At 46.2% G+C, this 26,496-nt stretch overlaps 3 protein-coding genes across 17 annotated transcripts; 1 reads left to right on the top strand and 2 right to left on the bottom strand.

The window, feature by feature from the left end:
• The first annotated feature begins 1,131 nt into the window (after positions 1 to 1,131).
• LOC130524736 (serine/threonine-protein kinase 35-like) lies at positions 1,132 to 9,843 on the top strand. Of its 2 annotated transcripts, none has more exons than XM_057031162.1 (3): positions 1,132 to 1,757; positions 2,150 to 2,884; positions 9,301 to 9,843. In XM_057031162.1, the coding sequence occupies exons 1-2, from the start codon at positions 1,262 to 1,264 to the stop codon at positions 2,860 to 2,862; spliced, it is 1,209 nt and encodes a 402-aa protein (XP_056887142.1). In that variant the 5' UTR covers positions 1,132 to 1,261; the 3' UTR covers positions 2,863 to 2,884; positions 9,301 to 9,843. The 2 variants fall into 2 exon arrangements, with proteins under 2 accessions (XP_056887142.1, XP_056887141.1); XM_057031161.1 differs by lacking the exon at positions 9,301 to 9,843 and adding an exon at positions 4,125 to 5,587.
• A 2,270-nt stretch (positions 9,844 to 12,113) lies between these two features.
• On the bottom strand, positions 12,114 to 17,242 carry LOC130524731 (Krueppel-like factor 15). 11 transcript variants are annotated; one of them, XR_008950210.1, is made up of 6 exons: positions 16,629 to 17,242; positions 14,590 to 15,880; positions 13,746 to 13,784; positions 13,346 to 13,634; positions 12,505 to 12,614; positions 12,114 to 12,429 (listed from the first exon to the last, which is right to left on the bottom strand). XR_008950210.1 is itself a non-coding variant. In XM_057031156.1 (6 exons), exons 2-5 carry the CDS (start codon positions 15,657 to 15,659, stop codon positions 12,580 to 12,582), a joined length of 1,191 nt encoding a protein of 396 aa, XP_056887136.1. In that variant the 5' UTR covers positions 15,660 to 15,880; positions 16,629 to 17,242; the 3' UTR covers positions 12,114 to 12,429; positions 12,534 to 12,579. The 11 variants fall into 11 exon arrangements, 5 of the variants coding, with proteins under 5 accessions (XP_056887136.1, XP_056887135.1, XP_056887133.1 ...); XR_008950211.1 differs by having other exon boundaries at positions 12,534 to 12,614; XR_008950212.1 differs by having other exon boundaries at positions 13,588 to 13,634.
• Positions 17,243 to 17,391: 149 nt separating this feature from the next.
• On the bottom strand, positions 17,392 to 25,829 carry si:dkey-156n14.3 (zinc finger protein ZXDC). Of its 4 annotated transcripts, XM_057031110.1 has the most exons (11): positions 23,694 to 25,829; positions 23,461 to 23,613; positions 21,504 to 21,582; positions 21,304 to 21,434; positions 21,054 to 21,224; positions 20,294 to 20,338; positions 19,560 to 20,194; positions 19,271 to 19,379; positions 19,038 to 19,195; positions 18,864 to 18,965; positions 17,392 to 17,771 (listed from the first exon to the last, which is right to left on the bottom strand). In XM_057031110.1, exons 1-11 carry the CDS (start codon positions 25,555 to 25,557, stop codon positions 17,688 to 17,690), a joined length of 3,531 nt encoding a protein of 1,176 aa, XP_056887090.1. In that variant the 5' UTR covers positions 25,558 to 25,829; the 3' UTR covers positions 17,392 to 17,687. The 4 variants fall into 4 exon arrangements, with proteins under 4 accessions (XP_056887090.1, XP_056887091.1, XP_056887088.1 ...); XM_057031111.1 differs by lacking the exon at positions 20,294 to 20,338; XM_057031108.1 differs by having other exon boundaries at positions 19,560 to 20,338; positions 23,694 to 25,824.
• Between the last annotated feature and the right edge of the window lie 667 nt (positions 25,830 to 26,496).

The raw sequence follows: 26,496 nt of genomic DNA, 5'->3' as shown, positions 1-26,496 counted from the left end.
GAGGCTAAAAGACTTGCTGTAATAAAAATAGCTGCTCATACAGGAGATAAATCGCTCCATGGAATCGGTAATGAAGGAACAGATAGAGCAGCCAAACAGGATGCAGGTCTGAATGTAGCAAACATTATACCTCTTGTAGAAGTGGCAGAAGAGAAAGCCCAAGAAGGCCCCTCTCAATGCATGAGTGGGGCATTGTGCAAGCGTCATCTTCAAAAGAAGAGCAAGAGTTATGGAGCAAGCATGGAGCATCTGTAACTTCTATTGAGATAACAACAGGGGGTGAACAAGTCTATCTATGGCAGAACAAAGATGGACAAGTGGTGGTACCCGAGAGGTACCTGATGGACATGTGCCAAGAAACACACGGTCCTGCACATGTAGGGATCGATGCCATGAGAAGACTCTGTAGAAATTTCTGGCATTCCAAGCTGCAAACTGTTTTGACAAATGTTGCACTCAAATGCAGGATCTGCACTCAGTACAATTCCCAGCCTGATGTGCATCTTCTCCCAGGACTATTTACAGCTCCTAAAACAACAGGAGAAGAAATCCTAATGGATTTCACAGACATGGGAGACCGGGTAAGGGGTAAATGCTATCTACTGGTAATAGTGGACGTCTACTCTGGTTGGCCCGAAGCGTATCCTACTGCAAAAGAGGATGCGGAGGCAGTGATTAAAGCATTGATCAACTACTACATTCCAAATCATGGGCTCCCAATACGCATCAGATCAGATAACGGGACCCACTTTAAAACACCTGGAAAATGTTGAAAAAATGATGGGTCTCAAACACAGCTATGGGACGGTTTATCACCCCCAGTCCCTAGGGAAAGTTGAGAGAATGAACCAAAACATTAAAAACAATGGTATGTCCAAATTTGATGAGGGCTACCTGAACTGCATAACATTGCCACGCTGAAGTCGAGAGTACTGTAATAGAAAGTTAAAACAGAAAAATAAAAGCAGCAAAGGAGAAAATAAAACAAATCGAAAAACGATTATATCACAATTACCTTTATATGTTGTATTATATTGTGTAATATTATTATAAAGCTGATGAATAAAATTTGGGTAAGGGCTGATTTTACTGTGAAGGTCTTGGGTGGAAATGTCTTTCATTGTGAGGAAGTGACGCAATGATCTTTCGCCTACTCGGTTTAACCTACATTTCCGTTTCTGTTGTGTATTTGAGTCACATTGAAGAACCGACCCGGTTCCATTAAAAACATGTTGGTTTTCTGCGTATTCCTATAGTCACCATGGAAACAACCGATGGCGACAACTGGCGAAAACGTACAAGGAGTGCGCGAGGCTCCCTTGAAACGCACGTCTGGGGGCGAGTTGACGACTCTGGAGTCCTGCGGTGTCTCTGCGTGGGAAACACGGAAGGAGAGGACGGTGACACTAACGAGGACGGCGGCTTTCAGAAAAAAGCCAACCCAGGTCTGAGGGCCATGGCGCCCCGCTACAGCTTGCTGCGAGAGGTGGGACGAGGCACGTACGGCGTGGTGTACGAGGCGTTGGCCCGGAGGTCCGGATCCGGGGTTGCGGTAAAGAAACTGCGATGCGATGCGCCGGAGAACGTGGAGCTCGCCTTGCAAGAGTTCTGGGCTTTAACGAGTCTGGAGAAACGGCACCAGAACGTGGTCCACCTGGAGGAATGTGTGCTCCAGAAGAACGGAATGGCCCAGAGGATGAGCCACGGGAACAAGCGCTCCAGACAGTACCTGCGCCTGGTGGAAACCTCCCTGAAAGGTCAGCCCCTCAGAGTTGGTTAGGTGACCAAACACCAGTAAGGTGGAGATTTGGGTTGGTACAGTCAGATTGAACTGGGTTGGGTCTGGGTCTGTCAGTCACAGAGAGACTGTTGTCATGTCATGCTGCTGAGGGAGGGAGGAGCTCTAGACTGATTAAAATGGAGTCTCTCGGTGGGTTGCAGGCTAGTCATGATGTGCTCCTCTGATTTTGAGCACTGTTGGGAGCCATCACGTCCATGTGTTGAATCTTCTCTGTTACCATGGCATTGTTTCATGGTTACATGTCTCTGCTCATCAAGATCATTTCAGGGCATTCTGGAATTCTTATTGTTGTTGGAGAATGTTTGGATAATGTGCCTGATGCCACCATTGTCATGTGATCCCCTGCAGGTGAGCGTGTTCTGAGCCCTCAGGAGGAGCCCTGTTACCTGTGGTTTGTCATGGAGTTCTGTGAAGGAGGCGATCTGAACCAATTCATCTTGTCCCGACAGCCCAACTCGCAGACTAACAACAGCTTCATGCTACAGCTAACTAGTGCCCTCGCGTTCTTGCACGAGAACAATATTGTGCACAGAGACCTCAAACCCGATAACATCCTCATCTCAGAGAGGTCGGGCACACCGGTCCTCAAGGTGGCTGACTTTGGCCTGAGCAAAGTCTGTGCTGGTCTCAGCGACGGTGGCATGGGCAGTAACAGTGAAGGCAAGAACAGAAACATCAACAAGTTCTGGCTGTCGTCTGCCTGCGGCTCGGACTTCTTCATGGCCCCAGAGGTGTGGGTGGGACACTACACCGCCAAGGCTGACATATTTGCTTTGGGCATCGTCATCTGGGCCATGCTGGAAAGGATCACCTTCATCGATGCAGAGTCCAAACGGGAGCTGCTTGGTACATATGTGAGACAGGGAGCGGAAATCGTTCCGGTGGGCGAGGCTCTGCTGGAGAATCCAAAGATGGTTCTGCATATCCCTCAGAAACACAGATCGTGCATGTCAAACGCTGTGGGGAAACTGCTGCAAGACATGCTGGCTGTCAACCTTCAGGACCGACCCAGCGCCTTTGAGCTGCAGGCCCGAATGGAACAGGTCACATGTGCCGCGTGATCCCATCACACTCCATTTCCAGGTACTTGGAATTTTAGCCCTAATTTGTTAGCTCGACCCTGGAAAACCTGAACGTCTTCCACTTGTTCTTGGCCTCACACCAAACATTGGCAGACATGAATGAATGTATGTTGTGGCTGTAGATAATTTTAGTTTGCTGGTTTTATACATCGAACAGCTTCAGAAGATACACGTACGGACCTGAGGATGTTGTTCTGCAGCTTCCAACCGATAGTGTGAAGGCTCATTCCTCCAGATTAGATGTAGGGAATTAAACGAATCGTCCTGCAGACTCTCTGAGTTCTTGGATGCCATGAACTCACCTGGTCTGGATCCATTAAGTTCTTTACAGCTGGAAATAGGACGTGCTTTGATGTTTGGGCTTGAGAAATGAAAGCAGTTCCACCTGCTCATGTCTCTGCTCATACATGATACTGAGCTGTTGCTTCAGTACCAGACATGTGTCATGTATGAAGACCTCCCCAGTTAGCTCCCTCTTTACTCTGAGGCAGGACAGGTTCTGACAGGAGTCAGAATAGATAATTACACACATCCTTTCACTTCCTAAATCCAGCAGCTTCCAGCCTGTCTGACAGGTTTTACACGCCACAGAAAAGGCCTGCCTAGGCGTTGAGGGACATGTTGTGTTGGATAAAGCCTGCCTGAACTTCTGAGCCTATTATGTAACGCTGTTGATCAGTACAGACTGTATCTGGGAAAAAACAAATGGCACATGGCTTTGTGCTACTGCCCATGGCTAACAAACCCCCGGGCTTTACCCTGAGGGTCGTTCTCCACATAAGTTCAGAGAACGCGTTTCTAAATGAACCAACTTCATAAACCAGCAGTTTGGGTAGATGTGTTTGTTCGGGAGGTTTTATGTGCAGAGATTCAAACATTTCTATTCTAAAATGGATCCTGGTAGAACAATGTTCTAAACACTCTTAACTTGTGCGAAGCTGCAGAATAATAAAACCAGTAATATTGCTGACCCCACCCCCTCACCCACATCATCGAGGAAATATTTCCAGCTTTGTTTGGTGTGCAGCTGCGCTCGGTTCTCCGGAGATCAGGTGACAGTTTGTTGATCAGATCAACTCTTGAAGGTTGTTGAAGACACCAAACAAACGTCTTTTACATTATCTGGTGTAGCATCTTCCTGATTGATCAGTATGATGTTGAGGATGATTACATCACCAACTGTGCTGCTCTGTATTCCACCATTTTGTTGTTGATGTTGCTGTCTCACTTCCTGTTTGCAGATCAGAGAGTCGACTGCTGCAAAAGAAAGTGTCTTGGTGGCCTCCTCAGAGCTTTAGGTTGGAGCTGGATTGTCAGCTGACGTCACCGCACATCCACAGAGGAACTGAAGTCTGGAGACTATTGTTGACGTAAATCTAGAGAGCGCGCTAACAGACGTGTTCCGTTTGCTGGCACTGGAACCATGTCAAACATAAACATCAATGTGGTCTCTACGGAACTGTTTGCTGATGGTTGATGGTCACATGTGAACTTGTAGCTTTGATAAAAGTGAAGCAGCCATTTGTTGCCCTGGTGAGATTTGTCAAGACATTAGTTAGCTTAACAAGGCTAAAGGGGGTTTCTGGCTGATCATTACCCATTGAAATGAGAAGATAATTCACTAATTTCAGGACCTTCATCAAGTTGCTTGTTGGCCAGATGGTTGCGAGCCTTCTAACTTGTTAACAAATAAAACATAGACATAGTTTTTTATCATCGACAGGTAAAAATATGCTAGGTTTGTTGCCGTAGGACTTTGATTCGACATCACGTTGATGTTTCTACATGTTTTGCACAATCTTGTGGTGTGTTGCAGTAATATTTATTCCAACACTTGTGTTTTAAGGTCGACCTGGCTGATTTTCTTTTGCTTTGGGTGATACTGGTGTAATCTGTGAATGAAAAGTTCTGTATGGTTGTTATAAACCTGAGGCCAGATAGCAGGGCACTCTCTGGATCAGCCTGTGTTAGTGTTCACGCGTATTTATTACCTGTTCTTTCTGCACTTTTGAAAGCAGAGAATGTGATTTGAGGATGGTCGGGTTGACCCCGCCCACAGTTCACATCAGTTTCCACATTGTTGCTGTCATGAAATCCCAGTTGTCCTCCAAGGTTTTGCCCACATAAAGATGTGAATTGTCTCATATTTGATCAGTGCTTTTATAGCTCAGATTTCCAGAAGGTTTTCCTGACAGGAACCTGATGTTTCCCTGAGCTCTGGCGGGTTTTACCGCCTGTGGTGCCTTTGTGCAGCCATTTGGCTCAAGATCTTCTGTGATTTGGTCTCCTGAATCCACAGTTTCTACCTCACCTTCCTGAACAGATTCGTCTCCGTCGGCCATCTTTCTCCAGACATGTTCCTGTCAGCTTCACTGGGAGTTGCCTTTATACACATACTGCCTGGATGCCAGGTTGATAAACTAGCTGAGCTTCACAGATGATTCTTTTTGAGTTGGTGGTGGAAAAATGTCCTGAGACCTTTACCCCCACAGTTTTCTTTCATCTGTAGCACAAGGATTTTATCCTCTTTGATTGGCCACTCTTCTATGCAACTTCCTGTCAGGCTGGAGCAGCAGGGTGTCACTCCAGCTTTATTCCACCCAGGGTTGTTGGTTGTGAACCTCTTCTTAAATGTTTCTGCAGGATGTTTTTATTGCTGGTTTTATTGCCCATTATTTGTTTAAATAAAGATTGTAAAAAAGCATATTTTCCAAAGAATTTCTGGCTCTGCTAACATTGAATATTTCTCCTCCAATTAAGAGAAGAATATTGGCATCATTGCTACACCATCATCGTTGTTTTGGATCAGCTGACAACAGCCTGACAACATCGTCACTGAGTGCCCGTTTCAGACAGCAGCTTTAGTTAGTCACCATGAGATGAGGGAAACTCTGGGTTTTGGTTTGCCATGAGCCAGTTCAGAGTAACTGAGTCAGTTACCATGGCAACAAACTGTGAAACTAAGCTTCTGGCTAGATGGTTTATATCATCTAACCCTGAGTTCCTGACCAGGGTTAGGATTGGTCCATCTATCATCGTTTAATCTCATCAATCTGATGAGCAGCACACACTAGATCAGCCTCTGGGGACATCTGGTGGACAACCGCCTGTGAAGGTCTTCTGTGCTTGTGTCCTGTCCCAGTGGTGAACCTCAATGGTGAACCCCCCCTTCCCTGACTGACTGACTCATTCGGTTGGTTGATGAGCAGCTGGGTAATCAGTCATCTCTCACCTTCTGTTGTTCCCAATCAGTTTAATGATCTTTTCTACTCTTCTGTGGTTGTTTTTTTTTCTTTTTAGCCACCACACTTGCTGTTGTCACCTATTGCCATGGTGAGTCATGTTAGCTGTGTTCTGTTGATGAGGCTTTTTAGATCATCTTGCAGGAGTTTTACTCGGGGTAACTTTGACTCAGAGTTGGTTGGTTTGGATGTTTTTCTGAAATGACTAGTTATACTGGGACAGGGAAGGTAAATGATGGTTATACTGGGACAGAGAGGTCACATTAGTGGTTATACTGGAACAGTAGAGGGTCATCTAATTATTAGGTCAACATTAGATTAGATTAGATTCAACTTTATTGTCATTACACATGTCACAAGTACAAGGCAACGAAATGCAGTTAGCATCTAACCAAAAGTGCTTAAGTAGCAAATAAAACTGTGATGGGTATATACAATATATACACACAATGATATATGTTTATGATATCAATCTATATGTTTGTATTTACAGAGTTCACAGATATGTAAAGGGTATATAAAAGTCATTGCAACCAAGATAAATATATATACAGGCTGTAACTATGGTGCTGAATTTCCTGCAGGGTCAATAGAGATTATTTATGCAGTTTTTAACTGCATGTTGTGTATGTTTTGACTATACAATAATGATAAAGTGTCGTAAAAATGTGCAAAGTATGCAAAGCAGTGCAAATAACCGGATGTGGGTAGTGCAAATAACAGATGCAAATAGCGTGAATGTACAATTGTGCCTGAAGGGAGGTAAAGTGAGAGGGGTCGGAGTTCAGCAGGGAGACAGCAGTGGGGAAGAAGCTGTTTCTGAACCTGGTGGTTTTTGTCCGGAGGCTCCTGTAGCGCCTCCCAGAGGGCATGAGGGTAAACAATCCATGCGCTGGATGACAGGAGTCTTTAGAGACCTTCTTGGCCCTCCTGTGACAACGCCTCCTGTATATCTCCTCAATGGCAGGAAGAGGAGCTCCAGCTATTCGCTGGGCGGTTTTCACCACCTTCTGCAATGCCTTCCGGTCTGAGGCAGAGCAGTTCCCATACCAGACCGTAATACAGCTGGTAAGGATGCTCTCGATGGTGCAACGATAGAAGTTCACCAGGATGTCTGAAGAGAGGTGGTGTTTCTTCAGAGTCCTCAGGAAGAAGAGACGCTGGTGAGCCTTCTTCACCAAACTGGAGCAGTTAGTCGTCCAGGTGAGGTCCTGTGAGAGGTGGATCCCCAGGAATTTGAAGCTGGACACACGCTCGACCACTGCTCCGTTGATGTGGATGGGTGGGTGGATGTCCATCTTCCTCCTGAAGTCCAGGACGAGTTCTTTAGTTTTATTGGTGTTGAGCAGCAGGTTGTTGTTGTGGCACCACGTAGCTAAACGGTCCACCTCCTCCCTGTAGGCTGACTCATCGTTATCCTTGATGAGGCCAATCACCGTGGTGTCATCTGCGATGCTGATGACACTCAGCTTTATTTATCCATGAAACCAGAGGAGACAGAGAAGTTAGTGAAGCTCCAGACCTGTCTTAAAGACATAAAGTCCTGGATGTCTTCAAATTTCCCCCTCCTTAACTCAGGAAAAACTGAGGTCATGGTGTTTGGTCCTGAACCTCTCAGGGATAGATTAGATCACATGATCACTCTAGATGGTATCTCATTAACATCTAGTCTCTCTGTGAGGAATCTAGGAGTAACTTTTGACCAAAACCTCTCCTTCAACTCACACATTAAATTAGTCTCTAGAAGTGCCTTTTTTCACCTGAGGAACATCACAAAGATTAGGAAGCTACTGACGCGGCATGATGCTGAAAAGTTAATTCATGCTTTTGTTACTTCCAGGCTGGACTATTGTAATTCTTTATTATCAGGGTGTCCAAACAACTCTTTAAGAGGCCTCCAGTTGATCCAAAATGCTGCAGCCAGAGTTCTGACAGGTATTGACAAAAGAGATCACATAACTCCTGTAATGGCGTCGCTTCATTGGCTGCCCATTAAATTTAGAATAATTTTTAAAACCCTTCTTCTGACCTACAAGGTCCTCAGAGGCCTAGCTCCATCCTACCTGGAGGAGCTAGTGATACCTTACCAGCCCAATAGACCGCTCCGCTCTCAGAATGCTGGTCTACTTGTGGTTTCCAGAGTTTCTAGGAGTAAAATGGGGGGCCGAGCATTTAGCTAATAGGCTCCCCTGCTATGGAACCAGCTCCCTGTCCAGGTACGGGAGGCTGACTCCATCGCTACTTTTAAGATTAGGCTTAAAACCTACCTCTTTGAAAAAGCTTATTGTTGCTAATTCTGTAGTCCCAGTTACTATTATAGACAGACAAATTATCATACTTAGGGGGTTGTCTAATCATTACGATAACATCTTAGCTATGCTGTTATAGGCCAAGGCTGCCGGGGTCCGGAAACATGATCACCTGACAGGCCTCTGTCACCCCACTGGGTCATGGTTTCCTCTCCTCTCCTTTCCTCTCCTTTCCTCCTCCTCATCAAGCAGACTAGTTATGCTGATTCTTGTGTAGTTTTTCTGCTTCCCCCCCCTCCCCTCTCTGTTTATTTACAGGTATCGCCGCCTTTTGGAGCTGCATGATGACCTCCGGTCCCGCTTAATGTATTTTTGTGTGTGTTTCTGTGCTCTGTGCCTCTCCTCTCCTCTCCTCTCCTCTCCTCTCCTCTCCTCCTCTCCTCTCCTCTCCTCTCTCTCTTCTCTTCTCTTCTCTTCTCTTCTCTTCTCCCTCTCCTTCTCCCTCTCCTCTCCTCTCCTTCTCCCTCTCCTCTCTCTCTACCCAGCCGGCCATCAGCAGGAGGGTCCCCCTACATGAGCCTGGCCCTGCTCAAGGTTTCTTCCTGTTAAAGGGGAGCATAGAAGTTGTTTAGCTCATTGAGGAAAGAGATGTCAGTTGAGGGGGGAGAGGGATTGATGGGCTTGTAGTTGCTGATGACCTGAATGCCCTGCCACATAGATTGGGGGTTGGAGTTGGAGAAGTTGGAGAACATCTTAGTTATGCTGCTATAGGCTGAGGCTGCCAGGGTCCAGAAACATGACCGCCACTGGGTCATGGCTTCCTCTCCTCTCCTCTCCTCTCCTCTCCTCTCCTCTCCTCTCCTCTCCTCTCCTCTCCTCTCCTCTCCAAGTAGATCAGTGATGTTATTTCTTGTATTCATCTACAGGTATCGCCGCCTTCATAGTTGCATGCTGACCTACTGACCTCTGACCCTGCTGACCCACTCAACTCTACTGGCAGTTTATTATAATTAACATAATGATCTATGATCTCTACCTATTCTCTCCTCTACCCTTCTCCTCCCTCTCTACACATCAGCAGGAGGGTTCCCCTATATGAGCCTGGTCCTGCTCAAGGTTTCTTCCTGTTAAAGGGGAGTTTTTCCTTACCATTGTTGCTTGTTGGGGGTCAGGCCCTGGGATTCTGTAAAGCGCCTAGAAACAATTTTGATTGTAACAGACGCTATATAAATAAAGATTGATTGATTGATTGATTGAATGAATGAATGAATGTTGTTGTTGTGATACCTCATGCTGCCAGCAGAGGTCATTAGTGTGGTTCCCCCATGTTACATAAGGTGTTTTTGTACTGCTGCTGAGCAACTGAACAGCTGACTTTAGTTTATTGACCTTAAAAACAGAATATGAACATATAACACCTAGATGAAGTTTCAACCATGAAATAATAACAATACAAATCAAAATCTCGACCAGCTGATTCAGTGTTCTTTTGTGTTCTGCATGTTTGGAACATTTGACATACGGTATGTCCTCAGATGCTTCAGCCTATGCCTAGTTTCATATTCTCAGCTCATTACTAGGTAAACACACAAGGCTCAGTTGCTCGGTGTGTAACCTACAGACATCAGCTGGCCTTTCTGCCAAGCACGTTACCATAACAACCAGGCCTAAATGTGGAGAAAAGATCTACAGCGTTCCATACAGACCACAGACAAATTCTGCCAGCATGACAGAGGCGAGCCATCAAAGTCAGAGAGCGGAAGAATATAGAGGACTGAAGACGACATCTGTCCTGCTGTCAATGAGGTCCATACTGAGCAAGCGTGAACTGGACCAGGACACTGGACCCAGACTGAACCCAGCTGACTGAAGATCCATCAAATATTAAGGGTTCATTTTGATCATCACTAAATGCCAGTTGTAATTCCTCCTCTGTCCTCTGGGGAAGTGAACTGCCCAGCATTGCTCAGAGGTCAAGTTGAAGTGACCTGGTGACCTGTTGCTGGCTCCATCTCCATCCCAGATGTGTGTGACAGGTGTGTTTGTCCGAGCAGCATCATGCTTCTTCATACAATCCAGATCAATAACAGCAACACAAATATGTCTTATGGATTCTGGGTAATTTGGCTGCGGCTGAAATGATTAAGACAACTCATAAAACAACAAGGGCTGAGGACTGAAGGCTTTCTTCTGCTCCTCACCGACACTAACCTGAGCTGTCTAAATATGAAATACTGCTTCATGATCCTTGTGATCACAACAGGGCCAAGGTCAACCTTCCTGAGAACATTCAGGCAAAAGCAGATCAGCTGAAAACCTACAGCAGAGACACGAGCCCTGTTTGTAGACCAAACCAGAACCTGAGAAGACGAGAGTCCGGTTCAGTGACCTGCTTCAGTTGCAGGACATTGAACTTGTTTTTCTGCTCTGATGATGGAGAAAACGTGGACCTGTTTTTATTGATGAATGATTGACAGGCCGCTTTAGTCCCTGCTGATGTCATCAGCTGTACCTTACAAAGACTGAGAGAACCCCCTGGAACATGTCAAATATTGACCAATCAGATGTCAGTCACATTTAGAGTTGCTTGCAGGTATTTCTGTGCAGATAATGTTGCGTGTAAAACACAGGAAGATAAATCCACTTTCATTCATTTGTTTCTTTATCCAAGGTCAGGGATCAGAACGCCCAGTTGTGAGTCTGTAATGGACCGATGGTGGCAATACAGCTACAATATTTGAATGGAATTTAAGAAACAACTGCTGTGGTGATGCTAAAGAATCATGGGATGTTCTGCTTAAATTAGTCGTAGAACCCACATCTGGACCAAAAAGGTCCCACATCTGACCCAAAGGCCACCACATAGATCTATCACACACACAGACACACAGACACACACACACACAAACATGGATCAAAAGACTTTTCTCTGAGTTTCTGCCCAATGTATTCACCACTGTTTTATGAGTAGAGCAGAAAAGAAGAGGAACATTTGAAATGACAAAAAGGTGCTTTTGAACTCTTCTCAAGGCTTTGGTCACTTACATAAGGCTCTCAGCAGCTTTTTTCAGTTGCTAAGCCTCCATTTCTGCAAATATAGGAAGACTGTGTGTATATGTGTCAACCATATGTGTGTATATTTAAAGAATCTACACAGAAATCCAACACACACCATGCACAGTTTACCAACAAACTCTAGTGAGAAGACAGGAAGTGACGCAATGCGTTACCTAATACCGCAGATGATCATGTTTCTGGACCCCAGCAGCTTATAGCAGCATTACTAATAATTAGACGACCCCCTAAGTATGATAATTTATCTGTCTAGGACAGTAACTGGAACAACAGAATTAGTGATAATAAGCTTTTTCAAAGAGGAAGGTTTTAAGTCTAATCTTAAAAGTAGAGATGGAGTCAGCCTCCCGTACCTGGACAGGGAGATAATAGGGCATTAATAGTTGACCTGGGTATTACTGGTTTAACTGGGTATTGTTGGTTTAGAGCTGATAATTGTTTTATTAGATGTTCTGCTCCTGCTATTTTCCTTTTCTTTGTATTTTAATATGCTGACTTTCTGCATACGTGGTTGTTAATTTTCCAACTCTGCTGGGGAGATGTAGAAGGGTTGCATTATGCTTAACTGGCTTTGTGAAACCAAAAAACATTTTCCCTCATCTCCAGGTCCAACACATGTTGATGTTCTGAAACTGTTGAGAAGTCAAAAAGTAACACAAAGAAATTTGAAAGCAGAGTTGTTTATTTGACAATGTACCAAACAAAGAAAAGATATATTCTGCATGCCGTTGCTGAAAGGTGGTGTAGATACTTCCGACAAAAATCCTCTCCACTCCTAGATGCATCGTCTGCATATTTACATACATTCAGCAGGTGTGAGGACACCTGTTTGTGTTACAGGGTCATTAAGTAATGCCCCCTACTGTTCACACATGCTACTAGTGTCCTTACTCAGTCAGGAAATCTGATGTCCCAGAAGCCCCTGGGAGACAAGCACCATTATGTGACACCAGCAGAAGCTGGTTGAGGTTGAAGGTGATCTGTGGGAGAGTTGAGGCAGATTCTTTAAAACTTTAGTTTAATAAACGTCCCAAAGTGGATCAAATGGCACCTACTCATGTAATGTTTAGCTTAAACTTGTGACCTTGGAGCCAAGAAGGCTGATTCTTGGATTTCCAATCATCCTCCTCTCAACCATTCAGTGGATCATGTCCGGATATCGCCTCTGCATTGACAGAGTAATACAAACAGAGAAAAGTTGGGACACACCCATTACAGACTGGGCCAATCATTGTTCTGACTGTTTTCTGCAGCACTGGTAAATGTAGTCTAACAAGGACCGACAAATCTTTAGCCAGTGGCAATGGCAGACCTCAAACAGACTCTAAATGGTGGGCAGAGCTTTATGAATAATCTCATCAATGTTTTTTTTTAATATTTGAGAACTTTGGACATTAAAACTGAGGAAAGCTTAGTTTAGTTTTAAAAGCACTCCAAAATGGTTGCATGAGGAAGTTGGTTCAGCTGCAGCTTTTGCTGAGACATGTGATCTGTTCATAAACTCCGACATACTCAATAACAAAAACTGCATCTAAGCTAATGGTATCAAAACTCCATCATCAAAATTCTGCTGGCTTAAGTGACATGCTAGCAGAACACCTTCGAGACCTTTAAATGGACTGGCTGACTGATTAGGATCTAGCGGAGGGTTTGAAGAAATGAGTGTAAGAACATATTTAAGTTAAGCAGCATTTGATTCTTTGTTCAATTCCAGCTAACCGGAAGTGAATACTGAGCACTCTACAAATAAATTGAAAAGTGCGAAAACATGGCTGACAGCTGGAAAGCTGGAACGAAGGCCCAGAGGTGCGCTCTGATCTCAGTCTGCTTGAAATTGCATTATTTTAAATTCAAATTAGACTAGAAGCTTTTCTTTTTGTCCTGGACATTAATCACTTTTGTGGTAGAGGTCAGAAGGTGCTGTTTCCTCCATAGACACCCTGTAAATTCATCCCTGAAGGGTGGTCCATGTAGCTCAATGATGGCGTCAGTCAGCTCGATGTTCCCAGATGTCAGTCAATTTAGGGAGTGAGCTGTGCGGCTGATGCGTGGAAAACGGTGGACTTTGACATGTTTTGACAGGTGGTCACTGCGGGCAAATTTCTTCTCACACACTTGGCACTGGTAGGGTTTGATACCTGAGTGGGATCGCCGGTGTCGGGACAACTCGTCTGATCGGGAAAATCTGTCAAGAAGAAGGAAAGATGAGAAATTCAGAGGTGTAAATGTCCACGTCACATGACTCTGACAGGACTCAAATCTCTCAGGTCACTGACTTAACAGTCATTAAAGTCACCTGTGATTAAGTGCTGGGGTGCAACAACAACAATGTGACCTGGAGATAAATGAGACTGACATGTGACACAATTCCTCAAAACTTTGAAGAGCTCATGTAGTCATGACAACAACAAGTTTCAGAACATGTTACTTCCTTTCATAGACATGCTGAGTTTCATATAACTTATAGGTTAGAGCTGGAAATGCTAGTGTTACAGTTACAAAGTCAGCAATCAAGATGGCCATGTTACTGTGGCATTTGTCATAATTTGAGCATGATAAATGATAATTACACGAAAGCAGCAGCATTTCCATACATATATGCCAAACAATACAACAAAAAGTAGCCAGAAATGCTAACAAATGGAATATTACTTGAGTGTCTGTAATGTTCACACATGTGGCAGCCATCTTTGAAATTCAACTCAAGGGTTGTGAGGGTCCTCCAGTATTCCAAGTAGGAAATCCTATGTTAGGTGGAGGTAGAGTCCCAGTACGAAAAAGCAGCATTATCCAGCCCCTAACCCTACCCATTACAACTAGCCCCCTAATCATAACCCACATGTACAAAAAAAAAACACAGAAAAGCACACACTTTTCCTAAAGTACTGGACGTGTTAAATTCTGTGAGTTAAAATAAATTTAAATAAATTCCAGAAAGTTACTGGTTACCAATCAATAGGAATTGCTAACTTTGTGTTCTTTATGCACAGCTGTGTAATTTATCTCACAGGTGCTTGCTGACCAGCCATTCAAGAAATAACCAGCAGCTATGCTGCAACAGCAACACATTCATTTACAGACTTATATCACCCTCATTGTGTGTGTATGTTTGCGTGTGTGTGTCTGTGTGAAAGACCTACCTCCATCCACAGCCCTGCCAGGTGCAGGTGAATGGTTTCTCCCCCGTGTGTCTCCTCAGGTGGGCCTTTAGGTGACTGCTCTTAGTGTACATCTTGTTGCATCCAGCAAAAGTGCATTTGTGCATTTTGAGAAGATCCCCAACAGGATTCTTCTGAAACTTCTGACCACCAACATGACCTCCAGCCGCTTGGCCCAGTGAGGTTTCACCATGTGCCAGAGGCTTGGCTGCAATGGGGACAGGTGCAATGCGTACAAACTTGGAGGAGGTGTTAATGCTGGGGAAAGGCAGGATGGTGGGCACCAGAGCAAAGGTCTGACCTTGGATGTTGACCAGCAGCTGTGCAATATTGACATCTGACGTTGGGTCAGACTGTGAGAGCGGGGTTACTGGGGTCAAAGGTGCCATGGTGGCCTCCTGCTTGATCTGGAGGTGCTGAATGTGAAGGATGATGGGTGTTCCGCTGCAGTCTGGACCTCTGTCTGCTTTCTGATCTGATGACTTTTCAGGTGAGGGGTCCTTATTCTCAGTTAGACTGTGTTCAGTGTGTTCTGCTTCCACTTTAGGATCGGGGAAGGCATCCCTACATATATTCTGGAATGGTTCTAGACAAAGAATTTCTCCTGATCCTGCTGCGAACCTCGTGCAACTTTCTTGAGTCTCCAGCTTGTTTGCTACTGCCTCCATGTTTTCCTCCAGGAATTCTTCGATCTCTTCCAGTGTGGGCTGGAACCACCCTATGAGTTGTTCATCCAATTTTACATTGGGCCGAATCGGAAAGTCAAAGTGTTCCTCCTTTACTGGTTTGGGGATTTCCTCTCCTTCATCCCACATGAAATTGGACATTGGTGGAGAATCTGCCACAACACCAGCAGCCTCTCCTAAAGAGGCCTGGGACAGCAGGTGGTTCAGCAGGCTGTCCTGGCTCTCCAAGCTGGAATTGCTACCATAGCTGGAGCTGAGCGCCTGAGCATCTGGGCTGGAGCAGGACCCCGGGCTTGATGTCTCACTAAGGTCGTCCTCTGAAAACGGTGACTCCATCACTTGGTAGGAGCCCACATCCGTCACCATGGCTGACAGCCGATCAGAGAGCCACTGTCAGAAAGAAGAGTCCCCTCAGACCTTGGAGTGTCTCGGCCAAGTTCCTCTGCTTAAACTCTGAATGGAATGAGTCGTAGGTGCCAGGCCACGCAGTTGAGGGTCACAGTCAGTCAGATGGTGGTCCAGCTGATGTGATTGTCAAAACAATTGACCGCAATACTCTGATCCGACGTCTGCAGCCTGGAGTTCCTCTGAAAACCACAACAGAATGTGATTATTCTCAGTCCCACACAGACCCTCAAAGATACACACAAAGCGTTTCAGCTAAAAGAAAGTGCTCGCACATCTGTAAAAATAAAAGACAGTAATCCAAAAGTCAGGTTAATAATAACTTTTCTGTCAAACATCAAACACTGAAACATGTTTTTTCACATTTATTATTGCTCTGTGTGTGTGTGTGTGTGTGTGTGTGTGTGTGTGTTTTATCTTCTGACACATTCTACAGGTTTTTCCAAAGGTTCCTGAGCTCAGATGATGACTGCAGATGAGCCTTTTCATGACCTTCTACACTCTGAAATAGGTTCTCTTCCTGGAACGGGCAGCACACAAACCCCCTCTTCCAGGGCCCCTCCTGCTGGAACTGACCGACAGTAAACCCGAGCACGTTACCGTCCGCCACCACAGGTGGAAGCCGCGAGTAGCGCGCGTGCTTGTTTACGCGACAGTGCGTGAATCAGAGTGCACAAGTTCGTTATTCCCTGACCAACACTTGGCAGCGTCCAGAAGACCTGATTCTACCGCAGACATGATACCTGCGCGCTAATCTACAATTCTGCGCCGTTGGCCTCGTGCTGACAAATCAAACCAGAGACCTGCGCACATGCGGCACAAGGCGCGCGTCTCGGTTATGCGTTAACATGTTTTAGTGCAGCGTTCTGCAGCATTTGGAAGAACCGAGCAGAACCATCGCTGATCAAACCGCCCGAACTACCAACTCACCTTGTTTGGCTAGAGCAGAAGGATGTGGACAGAATCGGACTGAAGCAGATGGGACCGCGGGTTATTCTCCGGAGTGATCGCGCAACAGCAGCTCCTAGAAGTTCCGTCTGTCACATGATCGCAGTGTGCGACCCTCACTAGCCGAGGCTCACGCCAGAGGACGCCGCTGAGGGCTCGTCCTCGCTCCTCTGCCTTATTGGCTGATAGTGGGGAAGGGAGGCGGGACCTCTGAGCTGTCAATCACAGAGGCTCTGCAGCGTGGAACATGTGGGAGGGAATGAGGCCAGGAGGTGGACTGTGTTCTCCAGAGGAAAAACAAGAGAATAAAGTAGGTCAGTGCTTGGAATCAACTAGCGACCAGACACCCCAGTATAACCAGTCCATTTTTCCTCCCTCTCCCAGTGTAACCAGTCCATTTGTCCTCTACATGCAGCAAATGCCACCTAAGGCTTACTAGATATCTAAGAACAAACTCCACAGTTTTACAAAGACTACCATATGAATAAAAACATGACCTTTCATACAACAGAATGGTATGAAACTGCAAAAATTACATTCTTCAAAAAAATAGATTACAACTAATTCATGGTAAACTGTCCAAATTTTGGAAACCACTGAAAATTTTCTGCTACCCTCTGCTGGCCAGAAAAAAAGCCTCTGCTGGCCAGAAAAAAGCAATGGCCAACAAAAAAATGCATTAATATGCAGCTAAACCAGTCTGTTGTCATGGTGATTTTGTAGAAAAATTAAGGACAAGTTAAAATATGGTTGTGACAATTGTTTTAATCCATTTTTTTGACTCTGCCAACTTGTAAACAGCTCAAAAATAAATAAAGAGATAAAAACCTCAAACTGAGGATGTAACTAATTGCAAGAAGACACGATGTCATCAAAACATTAGAAATCAAAGAGAAGCTGCCAGAGGACTGCAGAGAGCATCTGTAAGGCAACAGAGGCCACAACAATCACACATGATGGAATCGACATGCTACATGGTCTGGACTTGGGGTGGATCCTCTCAAGGTGCTTGAGCAGTGGATCGGGACCAACTGACCCCAGTCACTCAAGGTCCTGAAGATTGATTGTGCTTCCTGTAAACTGTGAATTATCAGAGCCATCATCTTCTGCCGTCGCCGCAGGCTCCTGTGGCAAGGAAGACACAAGAACCAAGTCACACACGTGAAAAGCGTTTATGCAGAAAACCGCTCCTGATCAGCAGAACATTCACTATCAACCATCTGTGCAGTTTGGACGTGAAAAAGATCAAAGGATTTAACGCTAGCATGCATCTGTGGTGTATATGAATTTTAAAGCAGCCTCCTCCTTCAGCTTCCAAAACACAGCTTCCTGCAGATGAGTGTGAAGCAAATATCCAAATAAATTTGCTAATGCTACAGGTGCTAATGCAGCGTATAGCGCAGCCGTCACAGCCAAATACAGTCACTCCCTTTGTATTAGTGACAAAACGTGAGAGAAAGAGTGTTCCTGCCTGAATCTGAAAGCTGATTGGCTGCTGTTGTGACCAGGTGACTCTCTTTGATCTTTCCACTTTCATCTGCACTCTGAGCCCACTCATGCTGCGTGGTGCTCTTAGTTGATGTGTTTCACTGAAATGGATGATATGCTGTGGGTAAATGCTGGTTTCTACTAATAACATTGAACTTTACAGTCTAAATCTTCAAAGGCTGTTTTGTCAAAGTCTTCATGCATCATTCCCAGATACAGTTGCACCATCTCTGAGTGGTACAAACAGCCTTTTCTCCTGTATGCACTAAATAACAGCAGATTGCTCTATGAACAGGTTTATTATCTTAGTATTGTAGTCACACACACACACGCTGCTGCCTGCCGTTAACATGTAGCCTCTGGTCCAGTGAATTCATCACCTGGGTTCCTTCTGTAGCACCGACAACTTTCAGATTTTTCACCGTTTTATGTAATTCCTTTCGCCTGCTGTGTGCTCAAAAGCTTTTACTTTAATAAAAGTCTGGATGGAATAACGAATCATCACTCGTACCGTGATGTTAATCTACACTTAATGAATCGCTTTTCCAAACTTTGTTAATGATCTATGAAACATTTGGAAATGAAGTTTAAATTATTCTTAGTCTTTTCCCCTCCCCCTTTCTTGTCATTAAGCTGCATTTTATTCCAGGATTCTGTATCAGAAAAATGGCGTCACTCCCTCCCCCCCCCCCCCCCCACACAGGTGTGGCTGTGTTGGGATGCCATCACCTGCAAAATGTTGACAGGCAGGTCTGCTGTCAGCTGAGAGTGGGAGCTGGATGGCTGAGAGCTCAGCTGGAACGCCAGGTCTCCATCACCAGCCGAATCGTCCTGTGAGGTAACAAACTTGGGTCAACGTGTGGCTCAGGTGAGCAGAGACAACACCTGCCATGCCAATCCTACCTGCAGCAATTGGATCTGGACATACTGGGCCCCAGTGATGGGGTCACGCAGAGTCAGGCCGCCATTTGCTGCCGCAGATCCTTCACTGTAACGGATGGCTGAGAGCACCGCAGGTGCCCTTGCTGCTTTACACTTCCTTTGACTGGACCCTGAACTACCTGGCTCCAACGGCAACAAGGTTACAGTCAGATAGTGTTGAATGATGGGGGAAGGAGGAGGAAGAGGAGTCTCACCAGAGGAGGATGCTGATGAGCCTCTCTGCTTTTTCTTCTTGGCCAGTTGGATGGCTCTGTAGTCAGTCCGGGCAGATCCACCACTCTCCTGAGCAACATTAGCACAGTACTGGTGTCAACAAAACGCAATGGGACAATCAGCCTCTGATTGGTCAAAAAGCAGAGGAATTTATAACTGATCAGCTGTTAGTGGCCCACAACCAACACTCTTTCTTCATCATGTGGTGTTTGATGGAAATAAATGTTCTCAAATTATGGAAAACATCAATGCAGATTTTTCTGAACTCACCAGGAAGCTGCTGGGTGGCACAACATTGAGATCCTGGTCTTTCTGGGGGCTGAAGCTGTTGCTGTGAGAGGGGAACACAAACTGTGGCAGAACCTTTCCTCCAGGCCCCAGCACTTCCACACAGCCCAGCAGGGGGCCAGTCTCCCCATGGCCCCCCACATCTATTACCTTTGAGGAAGAGGTTAGCAGCTCAGCTACAGGTGCCACCACTAGAGAGTTGGTGGGCTCCACATGAAGACCCCCCGTGGAACTCAGCGGTTGCTGGACACTGGGGTCTACGGACACCCCCGAGTCCTGCATCGCCAGTGCTGTGAGGTTTCCCAGGGCCTCAGGGGTGACTGTCTGCACCTCATCCAAATTGATAGTGTGCTGTTGGGGCAGGACATCATCCACACTTCTGTCCAGACTGTGGTGGGGGCCCATGTCACCTCTGGAGGCTAAGATGAGAGGATCTTTAGCTTTGGACAGTGTGGCGTTGCTGTTGGAACTGAGCGTGGTGCTGACAGAAGAAGAGTCTATGGTGAGAATGCCAGAGTTGACCAGGGACAAGTCCATGGTGAAGGTACTATTAGATGTGCTCCCACTAGCAGGAATGCCCACTTCAACGCTGCTGTTGGGGATGGAGCCTCCAGGTACTGATGAAAAAAGGGAGTTCAGATCCAAGTTTGTCAACTGGTCACCTGTGGCAACGCTGGCCCCAACAACCGTTGCTGGGGAGGAACTTATAAGCTCACTGCTGGGAGTTAAGGTGGGAATGGTCTCCATCTGGCTGAGAGCATCTGTGATGGAGGAAAAAACAGATGGAAGTAAAATGATTCAATCAATCAGGAGGAGAGGAGAGGAGAGGAGAGGAGAGGAGAGGAGAGGAGAGGAGAGGAGAGGAGAGAGGAGAGGAGAGAGAGGAGAGGAGAGGAAGAGGAGAGGAAGAGGAGAAGCACAGAGCACAAAAACACACTATACAACGGGTCAGCGGGGCCAGAGGTCATCATGCTGCTCCGAAGGCGGCAATACCTGTAAATAAATAGAGAGGTGGGGGCCGGGGGGGGAGAAGCAGAAAAACTACACAAGAATCAGCATAACTAGTCTGCTTGATGAGGAGGAGGAAAGGAGAGGAAAGGAGATGAGAGAAAACCATGTCCCGGGGGGGGGGGGTGACAGAGGTCTTTCAGGTGATCATGTTTCTGGACCCCAGCAGCCTCGGCCTACAGCAGCACAGCTAAGATGTTAATCTAATGATTAGACAACCCCCTAAGTATGATAATTTGTCTGTCTATGATAGTAACTGGAACTACAGAATTAGTAACAATCAGCTTTTTCAAAGAGGTAGGTTTTAAGTCAGATCTTGAAAGTAGCGATGGAGTCAGCCTCCCGTACCTGGACAGGGAGCTGATTATGGACACTCTCTAATGCTCGAGACAAGCGTATGTCTGTACATGCATAACGGTCCGCCATGAGATGTGTGGTTAAAGTTAGCCATCATCACTCTCAACATACCTGGACTGACATGGTGCTGCTTCATGATGTGGCTCTTCAGACTGCTGCGGGAAGAGAAGTTTTTGGAACAGTTGGCCATCGGACATAGGGTTTTCAGCGTGCTGCCATCCTGTCTGTGTTTCTTTGAGTGAATGTAAAGGCTGCTGCGAGCTGAAAACCTTGCATTACAGCCTGGGCAACAAACAGGAAACTCATTAGCTGTGCAGGTGCACCAGGTCCTTTGATGCTTTCATTCCAGATGTGTAAATACCATCAGCGTGACACAGGAAGGGTTTTGTCCCCAGGTGGGTGATGCTGTGACCCTTAAGGTGCTCCGCCCGGGTGAAGGACTTGCCACATCCCTCTTCTGTGCAAATGAAACGCCGATCGTCATCGTGTTTTCTGAGGAGAGAGAGGAGGTCAAGTGGCAGTGTAATACACCAGAACATTGACCATCAGTCAGATCATTACCGTTTATGTCGGAGCAGTTTGGACATACTAGTGAAGGACCAGCCACATCCGTCATAGTCGCAGATAAACGGACGTTCTCCTGCAAACACAAGTCCACTATTTAGTCACCACAGGAACCCCAAAAGGTCTGACAGAACAACAGATTCTACAACCTGCCCACAAAGCTCACCTGACTGCCAGTCTACCTGAGAACAGATCTGGGGAGCAGCAAAGCTACATCACCCATGACACAGAAACCACTCCAACCACAGCAGGCACCAGCTCCGAGGAGACTGCTGGGTCACCTGTTGCTGTCTGAATATGGACTAATCATAGCAACCTCTTACATCAGCTAGTCAGCTCAGAGGAGATGGCTGACCCGGTCCGGTTCCACGGGAACAGCAGAAAGTTGGACTGAAATAATTTACACTCTACAAAGTGAGGATGCAATAATTACACTGGGGAACACAATTTTTGTTGAGTTAGGACCGACAGCTTTTGAGTGTGGAATTTTTGAGTGTAGAATCCAAAACTGATCTCAGCTTTTCTCTATCACCTCATGGTTTTGAACTATAGGTTCCCTCTAGAGTATTCCCTAGAGCAGGGGTGCTCAGTACGTCGATCGCAATCTACCGGTCGATCGCGGAGGTAGTACTGGTCGATCGCGGCGTGACATTAAAAAATATCAGCCCATCATTCATTCATCACTTGATTGACATACAGGGCAGCCAGTTAGATGACAACTGAATTTGACATTCAGGTGACTAATCAAGCGCAAACAACAGCGCTAAGTGCAGCAGAACTTGCGATGTCAGCCTATCAGCAATCCCGTTACTTGATTGACATATACAGGGCAACCAGTCGGAATTTTGCTTATCTGGAGGGTACCCTGTGGAGAAAAAACTTGAGGTGCTAGAAAAAAATCTGACTGCAATTTTGGAATCACGATTGACACTTGACTAGTTTGTCTAATTTATGGTTCCAGTGACAAGGCTGCTAAGAGAAGGAGTAACTCCTGAAGAATTTGTCTTTGAAAATACATTTCTGTCAGCACATAATGTGCGTGTGTCCTAAACTCCTGACAACAGTGGAGGACAGGGAGGACAGAGCTGGTGCAGCTAGTTGAGAGCAGGAGACGCTCAGTAGGTTTAGCCAGTGCTGAGTGGCCCTAGCTAGCTTCATTAACCACACAGAGCATCCCAGGCTGCAAATATCAGCATCAACAACTGGGAGCAACACAGAAGCTGAAATCTGCTGATGAATCTTTTCTCCACAGAAGCTGAGCAAATGGTGGATCTGCTGATCTTGTCTGTTTGCTGCAATGAACCATGAAAAGCTCCGTGGTATGGCTACACATCCTGTAGATCAACAATCCCCCATGGGTGGGGTTCCCCCAGCAGGACAGACTTCACCTATGAGCTCCCATTAAAGATGGAGGAGCTAAAGTCTCTGAGACGAGACCAGTCTCTGTGGACAGGATGTCCAGTTGCTTAATCACAACGGGATATGCAGGAACGTCATCATCATGGGCTAATTTAGCGGGACAAAACGGGACTCCTTTCATATTGGTAATTATAATAAAAAAAGACATGGGCCGATGTGCTGTGGGCCGGACACACTGTGGCTGTTTGGGTCACCCGAGAAAGCCAGTGTCAAACTGTGACACACATTCACATTCAAGTGTCTTTTTAACAGAGCCATGTGTCTCTGTTGCCATGTATATTTAAAGCACATCTATGTTGGCTAAACTGACAGTGTATTAGTATTTTTACCCTCTCTGAAATTAAATAGTATGGGAGATTTGATGGACAGATGAGACTCAAACAGATGCTTCCAGCAGCAGAAGCTTGTCTCATGTGAAAAGAAAGAAAGCTACTACTTTCTGGTGAAGATCAGAGACCATCAGCGGATCTGGACGTGGCTCAAACAGGACTGACATATGAGCACAGTGGTCTGGTTAAGCTCACACATGATTTACCTGTGTGACTCCTCATGTGGATCTTCAGACGACAGCCCTTATCGTAAATCTTCCCACAGCCCGGGTATGAGCACGTGTAGTGGCCACTTTCCCTGAAGTGGGTACGATTGTGGGAGAACAGGGCACTAAAGGTGATGAAGGATTTTTCACACCCTGTAGGACATGAAGAAAGAATCTGTTATCACATGTTAATCAAGTTTGCATGTGACCTGCACGCATATCGTCAGGACTACCTGGAAATTCACACTTGTGGGGTCTCTGAGGCTCAAAGTGAACTCTTTGGTGATTGGCGAGTCGAGTGGCGCTGCGAAACCTCTCGCTGCAGATCTCGCAGACAAAGGTGTTGTCCTGCTCGTGGACTTTGATGTGAGCCTTTAAGTTGTAAATGGTGGTGAAGCGACGGCCACATCCTTCAAACTGGCAGGTGTGCGGTCGCTGCTTGTCATGGGATTGGAGGTGGCGCTTCAGTTTGTAAGAGGTGGCGAAGGCCCAGCCACAGCCCTCCACAGTGCACTGGTAAGGCCGTGGATCCTCTGCATGGTTCAGGAGGTGAACCTTTAGTTTCTGACGGGTGTCAAATACACAAGAACAACCTGGTTTTTGGCAACTAAAGGTGGCAGGAGTCTCTTTCTTGGACCTGATCAGTGGTATGGATGGGAAATCCCCAGTGGTGCAGTCTGTAATAGGGACTTTGGTGGGTGGAGTGACCAGAGCTCCTTCTGTCACAGCACAAAGGACCGCTGCCTCTTGCTTGACAATGGGACCAGAGTCGAGAGAGGGACCGAGCTCAGACACAGAGCAACCGTCCACCAGAACCAGCTCAGAGCCACTGTCTGAGAATCCAGGTCGAGGCTCATCTTGTGGGCCCGAAGTGGTCACCGCCAGGGTACCAATTTTCCCGATGGACTTAGTCCTGCTTTCATAGTTAAGAACAATATCTTCATGGTCTTTCATGCCAAGGTGTTCTTTGATCGTCAACACATCCTCCTCTTTATGGACACATCCTTCTTGGGGGGCAGCGAGGGTCAGGACACCATTTTCTAGGGTCACTATGATGTTCTGATTGTTTATGTTGATGATCCCAGAAAAGGTTTCCGAGGTTGGAACACCTGGAGACACTGTTGAGAAGAAGTCTGAGCTGTCCATGGCTGTAACCAAGCCAACGCCCTGGTCCAGGTCCCCGGCCACCTTACCCTCACTGTTCTGAGTTGAACTGTGCCCGCGAATCTTGTCGCTATAATTGTTAGCAACAACGACGTGTTCAACAGTGTTCTGGCTCCCAGCCCGGCTAGCGTTAGCCGCACTAGCGCAGTCGTGCCAAAGAACCATTCCGGGTTCTGCCTTTGGTCGGGGCTGTCTCTCTGGCTTCTGGTTCTCTAGAGAATAACAAAAGATCGACTGGCAGTTTCCGGCTTCCGTGGAGCCTTCATGTGCCGCTCTCGTTGGCTCCGTCTCGTCTCGTCCGCCGCGGCTGCTCACCGAAGCCTCTGCTCGGCGTTTAGCTCGGATTTGGCTGCCGTCAGCGTTAAAAACGTCCAACCGCTCCTTGGTTACTGCGCTTGTAATGGAGTCTCCTGTCACCCCGGTGGCAACACCGTGGCCGTTCAGACAGTAGTGCCCCTGGGCTGCGTCCACACACTGCTCCCGTAACACCGCGGCTAAGTTCGGCTGTCCCACCAGCTCATCGTCCCCCTCAAACAGCGACAGCGCCATTTGAATCGCCGACTCCTCGTTTTTCCACGGAATTGTGACGGAGCCGGATGAACCAAGCAACTCTCTTGGCTCGGGTTCTTTCTTTGTGTTTAACGCCATGTTATCAAGGCAGGGGGGAAGGAACCTGGCTCTATCGACCGGCTGTGGTCTGATGAGAGGCGAACAAGTCGCCCCGCTGCCATGTTCCACCAGGAGGTGAAACGGCGACGTCCTCGGCCTGCTGTTGTTGTTCCGGTCACTCTGTACTCCGTCGTCTTCGGTTCCTGTAGAAATAATCTCAGATAACGCAGCCGCCGTGGATCGAAGCAGAGAAGGAACGGATTTGCGGGGGCCGCCATGTTGAGACTGGAGGTTTTGAGGAGCACAAAGCCCCTGGATTTCCATTTTGGTATCCCTGTAGCGCCGACTCAGAGAGGACCCGCCCTGTGGATGTGGGCGGTCTAGACCCAGTCCGCCGCTTACAACATACCAAATGGTGCCGTCAGAGGACCATCGTTGACAGCGTTTATCTGCAGATACGCCCTATGTTTGATTGGGAACAGGCAACGTTTTACGGGAAATGAACAAAAGACAAACTAAGAGTTTCATATAAAAAGACATTTTTAAACATTTTAAATCACTATACTGAATGTATTAAAGTAAATGCACTAATGTCTTCAGTTACTTGGCTCTTCATACCGTTGTTTAGTCCACCGAGAGAGTGTGACTTATTAGAAAATGTGTTATCCAAAATTAATTATAAAAATTAGTATTACGACTACATGTAATACTTGAAGTAAAAAGACTGATGTAGCTCTGACCTGGCAACAGTTTGGTGAGCTATGATTCACAACACATCAGGCATCACAACAGCCACGTAATTCAAGGAAACTTCGGAGTCGATTCACTGGCAGTGGATAGGGGATCCACCATATAAACCAATAAGTTGGCTTTAATAATTCCTCTGTGATCGACGAGTGAAAGAAATGTTTACCATTAATTTGTAATATGAAGTAACCCCTTCAAATGGAAGTTCGGACTATTTTCTCGAGTGTGTTTCTTCAAAATCCCACTGTGTGGCAGTGTAGAACTACTATCGATTATACAAAGTTTTTTTTTTAACCTAAAGCCGTAAAATATGAACAACCTAAAACTAACTTGTGATGAATGCAAACGTAAATAACAGAAACAGAATATAAATCTCTCAACTAAGACTGCACAAAGTGCAAATGTATCTGCACACTCTATACAAAAATATCTATATGTGAAGTTGCGTGGCTGTGCTGCCATGCATGCATGCGTTTGACAGACATACCTGTTCTAATAAGCACTCCGCTCATTTGA

This window comes from Takifugu flavidus, chromosome 4, assembly GCF_003711565.1.
Source record: "Takifugu flavidus isolate HTHZ2018 chromosome 4, ASM371156v2, whole genome shotgun sequence".
Taxonomy (NCBI): domain Eukaryota; kingdom Metazoa; phylum Chordata; class Actinopteri; order Tetraodontiformes; family Tetraodontidae; genus Takifugu; species Takifugu flavidus.
The sequence above is the reverse complement of the archived record's forward strand: the minus strand, read 5'-3'. Positions and strand labels throughout refer to the sequence as shown.